Source organism: Schistocerca cancellata, chromosome 7 (assembly GCF_023864275.1).
Source record: "Schistocerca cancellata isolate TAMUIC-IGC-003103 chromosome 7, iqSchCanc2.1, whole genome shotgun sequence".
NCBI classification, from domain to species: Eukaryota; Metazoa; Arthropoda; class Insecta; order Orthoptera; family Acrididae; genus Schistocerca; species Schistocerca cancellata.
The window spans coordinates 111,643,224-111,652,973 of record NC_064632.1 but is presented as its reverse complement, the minus strand read 5'-3'; the positions used below and the strand labels follow the sequence as shown (position 1 = coordinate 111,652,973).

Sequence of the window (9,750 nt, the reverse complement as noted above, 5' to 3'; positions counted from 1 at the left end):
TGAGTCCGTCGTCACAGAATAATGCTGCGCTCCATTGTGCATTCAAAGATGTTGTTCTGGTGACTCCTACCCCAGTGATGTGCCATGATATAAGATGATGTGACGTGACCTGACGGTCCATTGATGATCGGTTGAAGCCATTTGAAATGCATTTTGGAATGTTTTGTCCTGGCATGACTGCCTTTACACAGTTTCTAACTTTTCTAGTTATCGTACCGGGTGGCAACATATTTTTCTATCTTTTTTCCTTCTCTATCTCCACTGGACATTTCTGTCTTAAGACGAAATTTAGTCGTCTTAAACATGTTGAAGGCTCTGTTGATTTTTGTGATGTTGTGTGGTCATCTTTAATGTCTGCCCTAGATGTTAAATGTGTGTATCTTTGACACTGAAGTTCTTTGCTCTCTCCTGCATTATCGATTTCCGTTTGGTTAGCGGGGGGAATTTGGTCTGAATTCATTCTCTTGAATTTTGCTGAAGTGGTTGCACGTGGATTGGTGTAAAGAGTATAAATACATTTTGGGGCGCTTCTTAAAGGTACCAATATTTTGTGTTCGTCGTATGTAGTGTATTTTGTAAGTATTATATTTTTATTATTGCACCGGTTGGAAATGCTCACAGAGTTTGAAATAGGCCGCCATTTTGGCTTCGTTAAATAGCCGGACTATTCTATCTATTGTAACTAGTGGACTGTTCAGAAACTGTATTTAACTGCAAACTTCAGTTTGTCGTGAACATCCGAAAGAGTATTTATTCATGGTTGTTTTTCGAAGTTTGAATTGGCGGCATGTCTTGTTTCATTTCAAGGAAGTCTTTGAGTTTTGTACGCCCAACTAGAAGATGTTGGTAGTTCTCCGTCGAATATGTGCTTTATATTGCCAAGGATGTGTTCACGTTGCGTTGGTTTTTTTTTTTTTTTTTTTCCCCCGAAGAAAAGTTTCCCGCCGCTGCGCTGTCGTATTAATGTCTTGCATTAGCGCCATTTTCGTGTATAGGAACAGTATTATCGAAACGTAGATTGTGTCTTGTTGCCAAACATTTGAATTTCCTGTTAATAATTCGTCAGTGGTAAATCATTGTTTACTTAGCTACATTTTTAAACAATTTCATGTTATTTAAAGAATGCTGTACCTATTATTTGGAGTTCGTTCGAAGATTACTAATTGTTGATTTCATTGTACCTGAACTAGTGGTACAGTTTGTGGATTAAGATTCCCGCATTTTCAGTTGAAGTATGCTACAAATATACAGCATCGTTTCCAATTTTGATAAATTGATTCTCGGCATACTTGGTTCGTGCAAAGTTACCAGATAGTGTTCCGGCATTCGTTTCAGTCGGCACTTAAATGCAAATTTTTTCCTTATTAGAGATTTAATTTCGTGTAAGTTCAAACAAAAGTAGGGATTATTAATATGTTGGAAAGTGGTTCAAAATGTTTCGCTAACGTTCTAGTTTACTATTAGTGCTTCAAAATCGTGGGTGTTAACTAGTCTGCTAGTTGCTTGTCATAAGGATAAACCATAAATGAAAAGTATTGTCTTTGTGTGTAATTTCAAGGAGCCACCATCCGTTAGCCATTTTTTGTCACACACGTCTTGTCTGTAACATTCCATTTCTCATGGTCTATATTCTGTTTGAATTTGTGAGTTTGTGAAATGACTGTTAAGATATCTGCAGCTTAACATGAGATGTAGAGTTATGTGTAATATTTAGTTCAGTGCAGTAAACTCAAAATACTGCATTATAGAATAGTGTGTAGCAAGTTTTTTGCAAAGTGTTTGTGGTATATATGTGAAATGAATGTGATACTTTGGTCACTATTTTAACAGTTAGTGTATGTGGTAGGGGGTAGGTATTACCACACTACTCTCGGTTGTGGTTTGCATTGTGCTTTGCTTGTGAGCCGTGAAGTCGTTCTTTCCCCAGTGTATGTAATTGCTGAAAGCTTGCTGGCAACTATCTCACTCACACGGATCAATTAAGATTTTCTTCTGGTCCCTAAGGCATAATGTGCAATACCATGTTTGTTACTATTTAATGATTTGAAATTTGACTGCAGCTATATCTTGGTCTTAGCATTTGCCTGTTATGTAGAACTTCAGGGAATAGACCACATTTGAGAAAATGCACTTGGCACAAAATTTTATTTGTTACCAGTAATTTGAAATATGTCTGCCTGCTATTGAGCCATTACATAGACCTGGGCTGTATTTTCAAGGTAGTATTGGTAACCTGATATTTCTGGCATCTGCTGATTTAGACAACTGAGTTCCCAAATTCTGTTGGCATATATAAATATTGGGTATAGTATGTTTTTAAAAAAATTGTATGTATTAAAAGGAATGGTACTCTAGCTTTCTTAAGTGTGATCGTCCATAATTAGTTGGTCGTATGATTAATGGCATATACATAATATTTTAAGTAATATTACAAGAATGTCGTGAAGTGGAAAATGTAATTTCTAGCTGGGTTTTTTCACTGTATAGTAAAGGTGGCATCATTTGAGTAAGGAACCTCCATGAGAGGTCAGCCTAGTGCAGCAGTCCATGTGAAATTCATTGGACTGTTGCTTGTAGACACATGCCACGTCAGTGCTCTAGGAAGAGCTGTGGCAGTGATGCGGCTCTGCTTTTGTTACCACATAGTGATTTGTGAAGGTGGGAAAATAGAGATTTGAGCAGTGATTAAGTACTTTGTAAAGAAAGGTATGAAAGCAAAGAACACTCGTGCAGATTTCCTTCATATTAAATCCTTGCCAAGTGGACGAATGAATTTAAATTTTGTCAGGAGAGCTTAGATGATCCTACTTCAGAAATCCATTGCAAAAGTGCACAAAGTGGTTACGGAGGATCGCCGATTGAAAGTGCGTGAAATTGTCATGCTTGCCAGATCTCATGTGAGAGGGTGTATAGCATTTTAGCTGGAAAAATCAGAAATGGAAAAAATTATGTGCAAGATTGGTGACGTGACTGTTGATGCTGTATCAAAAATGCATGAAAATGGCATGGCAAAATTACCCAAACAAAATATGAATTGTCACACCTGCCTTATTCACCTGATCAGCTCTGTCAGACTTCGTCTTCCCAAAACAATTTTTCTTGGTGGATGAAGGTTCACTTCAAATGAAGAAATGATAGCTGGAGTTGACAGCTATTTTGCTGGCCTGGGGAAACTCATTTTAGACATTGGATCAAGGCACTGGACCAAGTGCGTAATCTACAAGGAGACACATTGAAAAACCACCCTCCTATTATAGTGACAAATTAGACTTCTGGTACTGGTCAATATGGATTGTTTGATTCATGAGTTGGACATTTCTTGTAGGTATAGGGTTTGTTAGAGTGAAACCATTTTCATACACTGTCTACTGTGTATGCACAGCTTTGTGTTTGTTGTTTGGTCACATGCAGTGTTAGTTGTTGTCATTGACGTTTTCATGTTGCTCTAATATTTCTGATTCAAATAATGAAATAGTGCACCCGGTACATACATAGTTTTTCATTAATAGCACTATGTTCAGAATTCTGTAAGTTGCAAATCTTGACAAAGGTTGTGCGTCTCTGTCTTGCACTGTAAGTACTGTGGTCTTTTTGAGGTTGTAAGGTACTGTACTGTGTGCCCTATGCTATGCAGAAAAACACCCGCCATGTGAAATTGCATGAACAGTGAGTGGTTTGTGTGTTCTCTGTATAATGGAGGTGCACAGTGCCTTACCTCAGAAAGATAACTTGTGCAAGACAGGCAGTGCAACACCAATACTAATATAAATATTTGCTCATGACAATGAGAAATTGTTGAAACATGTTGATCTAAGCATGAAAGTAAATGTAAGTGGTGCAGTGTTTCATTATTTAATGAATGGGTGAACGGCAGTTGCAAGCTTTCCAAAAACATGGATTGTGATGAATGAGTCACATGTCTGCTTTCCACTTATTAGCACTTTTTGGAGAAGCAGTGATACAAAATGATAACTGAAACTCTTGATTGTTTCTGACACCACTTGAAACAGTACCAAGTTTTCTTTTACATATGTTGATTGTATGCATATGATAAATTTGATAAGCATGTCTCATTAATAATGGTAACATTGTTGTTGATTGACAATACATTGCAGATAGTATCAATCTTAATAAACTACAATGAAGTAAATTCCCAAACGTTAAAAATGCTGGAAGTTATCTAATTTAAAGAAAAATTATTTTTGGTTTAATTAGTGGGGAGTGGCTGCAATGTGCCCAGTGGTTAAGAATCTGGTATGCAGCTGAATTTCACTTATGTGTGTACAGTGTAGCACGCTTATTTCTACCTGTGTGTCCTCTCTAAAGTGAGCCATGTTAATGTGTGCATGTCATTTATAGCAATGTATGTAGTGTGAGACCCTGACTTACTAGCTTTTGTTGTTGGATCCATGCATGGAGAGGGAAAATTTCATTTTAAAAGTGGTTACCAGAGGATGAGGTTTGGTGCCCCAGGGTTTATATGTGGAACTGATTTCTGCAGAAAAATCTATCAAGGAAATGAAATTACACTGTGGTGTTTCAAATTTTTACAAGGTTGATATGTACAGTTCCTTCAAAAGGTTGGCAGTGTTCAGTGAGTGTGCTAACAGATTGAACAGACAAGGCTGTGTCTGTGTGCATGCGTGCGAGCGCGCGCCTAGAGAATGTCTTTGATGCCAGCCAGAATAATTTCCTCTGATCAGTTGAAAATAGTTGCAACTATCCATTGGCTGCCACTTGAACAGTGAGTGGTTTGTTCACTAGTCACAAACCATGGACACTGGCAGAATGCCTGTGTTGGAATTCATTTGCATGGTTCCAATGGTTGCAGCTGTATCTTAATTGAACCTATAACAAATTCTTTACTTTGTGGAAAACATATTTTCTTTGATGAAAGAACGTATAAAATTTGTGTGAACTATGGTTTTAGATATAATTTTTATTGCAAATGGTAAAAACATAATTTTGTTAGATCCTGAAGCATTCATGTACAGTTTGGGACAAATTGGGCAGTAGTGCACATCCTGCCATTTTTGTGCATAATTGCATACATGGCTGTTCTGTTAAGTTTTGACAATGGGAGGAGAGGTCTCAAGGTAGTAATAAAAGCTTTCTTCTGCTTGTAAGTGTCCATGCTTTTACACTCTTTTTTGGTTGTCTCATAGATGTCTTCCTTCTGTTTTGTCCCTGAGTGGAATGTTTCTTACCTCAGGCTTCATTGATAATCGTGTGTTACTGTTACTTCTCCACTTCCAACTTCCACTGGATACTAAGTCACTGAGCTATTTAATTAGCTGTGTACTGTTTCGTTGACCCACTTTTGTTGTTTGATTTGGGTGAGGAGACCGAGCAGTGAGGTCAATGGTCCCATCAGATTGGGGAAGGAAATTGACCATGCCCATTCAAAGGAACCATCCCAGCATTTGCCTGAAGTGATTTAGGGAAATCATGAAAACCTATATTAGGATGACCGGATGTGGATTTAAACTGTTCTCCTCTAGGCTTTTGGTTGAGCTGAGAGAACTAACCTTAGGAATTTCACTCCATCTGTAGTGCCTGTGCTTAACCATCTTTAATTGAAGGTGATTTTTAGACAAAAAGAAGTTAGTTTCAAATCTTAGGTATCTCATATGGTATTGCCAGTTTCCACTACAGTAATCAAATGGTATTAATACAGTACATAGTAAGTCCAATGAACAGGTCCAGAGGCACTTAAGAAGTTAACTCTAGTCTTGTTTAAGCTACTTACTAGCAACCTTGCACTGATGACTTGATAACTCAAACTGATACCGTTACAGTTAACCGAGGTATTTTTGAGACAGCCTATGGTTCCTTAAGGCACTGTGCTCATTGTATCAGGGAATTTGCCCATACTTGGCACATTAATTTCCAAATCACTCACTTTGCTCTTAATGGTGTTAAAGGAAAATTGGCCACACTATAAAGGAGGCTGGACCGTTAATGGATAAGATGGTGTATGTTGTTAAACACTATACACTTTAAAACATGCCAACTGGTGACGTAAGTTTCTCATTATTGGTGTATGGTCAGAATTTTCTTTTCCAGATGCTGACTAACTTAGATCACAGGTTGTGCAGGTTTCAAAAGTGCAGTCAGATTAAAATAAAATCACTGTATGAACCAATAAGCATGGCTTCTGGGAACAGTTCGCTTTTTTGGCTGTGACAGTCAATCTTGAGGTTTTAATTACTTTGGTGTGGCTTAACCCTACCTTCCATAGCTTTTCTTATCAAAACTATGATGTGATGTGCATTTGACTGGTTCTGCTGGTGCAGGATTTTCTCATAGTGTACATCATGTATGATTGAGCAGTTTTTTCATGGATGACTGAGCAGTTTAAAAGTAATGTCAAGTTGTCATGTGGAGGTTGCAGTGCATGATTGTTAAATTGTGCAATGCTTGCCAATTTTATTTGCAGATTTTGACATAATTTGCAGTTTAATCTAAAATTTGATACATATGTTGTCTTATAGATAGATAGCTATCAATCTGTAGATGCTTAGTGTAATGTTTATTCCATTGAATTGGTGGATTGCAGTATATGGTGTTCATGCAAATTACCTTGATTGCTAATGTTCTGCTTTCAGACCGAGATGAGTTCAGAAGGATATCAGCAGAGGGGAACGAGAGTGTATGTGGGAGGTTTAAATGAATCAATTAAAAAGGAAGATTTAGAAACAGAATTTGAGAAATATGGGAAATTGAACAATGTCTGGGTAGCATTCAATCCACCAGGTTTTGCTTTTATTGAGTTTGCAAATGAAGGTGATGCAGAATCTGCCTGCAATGACTTGAATGGCTTTGCATTAAATGGCTCAAAATTGAGAGTAGAGATTTCACGGGGAAGGGGCCGTGGAGGTAGAGGTGGATTTCGTGGGTCAGGGGGTGGTGGTAGAGGATTTTTTGGGAGGGGAGGCTCTAGGGGCTCATATGACAGAGGTAGTTTCCGCGGAAGCCGTGGTAGGGGATCTTCAAGAGGACGCTACGGAGATGACGACTACAGTTCCAGCCGTGGCAGCTATGGAGGAAGCAGAGACTACGAACGTGATGGAGCTCGTGGATCTGGCTACAGGGTTTCAAATAATTACTACGGTGGTGATACTGGCTCATCGAGGTATCGCAGTCGCTCCCCAGTGGGGCGTGGCAGGTATTTATCCAACCAACAAACCGGTCTTCGTACATGAAATTTAGTATTGTCATGAGACAGTTTGCGGGTCCTAGTTGGTGCTGATGTCAGTTCTTAAGCTGAAGCTCCTTCGACATTATTTCTTTCAAGTATGGAGCAAGCATGGACCAATAGTGCAGAAAAAGCTGGTAATTGCAGGTCCATGTGAATTTAAAAAATCTTCGATTAGTAAAATATCATTGTTGGGTTTGAGGGACAAGGCAAGGACAGTCTCATGGCATATCACTGTACTTCTTTCTTTAAGAAGTTTGAAACCCAGGCAAACTTGTCACATGTATCATATTAACATTAAATGTCAGCAAACCATCATTGTTGGTGTAGTTTGTGAAAGTGATCAAAGTTAAATCTGCTGTTTATGTGAAATTCACACTTTACTACTGTGATATACAGACCTATCATCAATGAAGGTTAATCTGTTTGCTATCATGAAATAACTTCGTTTGTAAGAATTATGTGCTTCGCTGTTGGAATTGAACTGTGCTTCGATATAATTTGAGTGCTAGTAGATGACTGCCCTCCTACGAATGTTACTGCGAATATTTCAGCTCCAGGGACTATGGGAGTGCTGATGGTTCATTTGGCTACGGTGGTAATCGATCAGGCGACGGATACTAAAGCGGTCTGCGATGAAAATGGAAGGACTTCAAGGTACAACGAATTTTTTTTCATATGTTGGTAGCGAAACATTTTGCTGCCATTCCTACGTGTTCTGAAACATGTGGTATCGTTTCCATCTGATGGGAGTCCTAAATTACAGTATTTATCTCAATTCAGTAGAAAAATATTGTTGTAGTTCCTTTATGTAGTCATCCAGTAGTTACTGTTCCATTCTAATCTTAAAAAAGTGATTCTTGTTTCCTTATTATGCATGTTACTAATCTGGACAGGATAGTTTAAACCTTTTAACACGCATGGCTCATATGCATGGAGATAAGTTAGCATACTTCAAGCAGAATTTGGAACTAAATTGTTTATGCCTTAGCTTTCTAAAACTATGATGCTGAGTGATCAAGGAAGTGTTTTGTATCTTGCCATGTTTGCAGTCCCTTTCCTTCACGACCACATTTTTGATCGTCGAGAGAACGGGGCACTATCCAACGACACCACTTTTGTGGTCGATAATTTCGTCACATTAAGAGCTTCGAGATTGTAACCGCATCCAAAAAATGATCTCCGAGTTCATCTGAATAGCCCCAATGTGTGGAAGAACTGCCCAAAATGTTTTATTTGTGAAGTGTTGATTACTGAAACAAGAATTAAGGAATGAACATTATAGGTTTACTCATTCTGTGTTAAGTTTTGAGTGTATGGACAAGCTTAAATAACAGTTGCTATGTCATGCAGCTTCCCATTTTTCACACATTATCATAACTTTTTTATATTTCATTCTTTCACCAAGTAACTTCAGTGTTAAGATTAATGGTATTACTAAAACATAGTTTTCGTGTTTAGTGTTGAATAAAGTCCTTCAATGTGAGAAAGTTCAATTTTGATTTAAGAGCCTGGACCATTGGTCATGAATCCTTTATGTATTTCATTACAGTGTGGAGTTGATACTAATCTTTGCAGACAGACATTAGGTATGTAGTTCATTAAGTCTTTAGAAAACTCATTTATATGCAGATACCTACATCTTTACATGCTGTATGAATTTGACTCCCTGTAACATGTCCGGTGAGTATTAGATATAGAAGTTATATTTGCAGTAAAATATACCTGTTTCATCCGGATTAAGCTGTAATAGATCAAAACATCACACATTACATTCAGTGTAATTAACAACTGTGCAGTTGGTGCATGGTCCTTGACCGATTGCGGTGAAATACACCAGGACAAACATGCCTGCTAGAAAGCACAATGCTGTGTTTTACAATTAAATTATTGTATGTTAGATGAATGTGGATGGATGCAGGCTTGCAAATAATTATAATAATTGGTGTCTGCTTCACATTCAAGTTGATTGGGAGTAGTAGTCCCATGTGTGCTAGTACTGATGTTAATGGTGAAAGTTTTTTTTCTAAGCTATCAAACTTTTGAGGTCTTCAGAAGTTGGTGAGTATAGAAATAGATTTGTAAAGGTGTAGTGTCCTTGTGGTAATAAACAAATCATTAAATTTGTAACATACTGATTTCTGCACCTAACACAGTAGCAGTTAGTGTATTGTCTGAACTGTGGCTTAAAAGCTTTTCAGTTAGAATGCTTATTGTCCATTAAAAATTCAGATTAATTTTGCTGTAAAAAGTGGATTCTTTCCCTTTGTGGTTTTTCCCTTTGTGGTTTAAGGAGTAGATCATTTCCCTTACATTTGGGACATGCACATGTATCGAAGTCTTAAGTTTAGCACTGATAGTTTACACAACAGTATTACAAACTGTGATACGAAGTGTTGCTGTTCGTGTTCTTATTGTAAAGCAGATTTAATTGCTGGGTGATGACATTTCTGGGCCCAGTGTTTTGCAGTGATCATGCAAAAAATTTCTTAAAATTTTTATCCACTGATACTGTTTCTGAGGTACAGTTGGCTAACATTTTAAATCATTTT

The 9,750-nt window shown here is 37.7% G+C and overlaps 1 protein-coding gene across 3 annotated transcripts; it reads left to right on the top strand.

The window, feature by feature from the left end:
- Positions 1-399: 399 nt before the first annotated feature.
- Positions 400-8,694, top strand: LOC126092097 (RNA-binding protein Rsf1). 3 transcript variants are annotated; one of them, XM_049907519.1, is made up of 4 exons: positions 400-537; positions 6,609-7,168; positions 7,753-7,855; positions 8,251-8,694. In XM_049907519.1, exons 2-3 carry the CDS (start codon positions 6,615-6,617, stop codon positions 7,820-7,822), a joined length of 624 nt encoding a protein of 207 aa, XP_049763476.1. In that variant the 5' UTR covers positions 400-537; positions 6,609-6,614; the 3' UTR covers positions 7,823-7,855; positions 8,251-8,694. The 3 variants fall into 3 exon arrangements, with proteins under 3 accessions (XP_049763476.1, XP_049763477.1, XP_049763478.1); XM_049907520.1 differs by lacking the exon at positions 400-537 and adding an exon at positions 929-1,068; XM_049907521.1 differs by lacking the exon at positions 400-537 and adding an exon at positions 951-1,061.
- Positions 8,695-9,750: the final 1,056 nt, after the last annotated feature.

Coding starts and splice junctions, on each gene's coding strand:
- LOC126092097 (XM_049907519.1), top strand. CDS start 6,615: ATGAGTTCAGAAGGATATCAGCAGAGGGGAACGAGAGTGTATGTGGGA. Junction 7,169..7,752: donor TCCCCAGTGGGGCGTGGCAG/GTATTTATCCAA, acceptor CGAATATTTCAG/CTCCAGGGACTATGGGAGTG.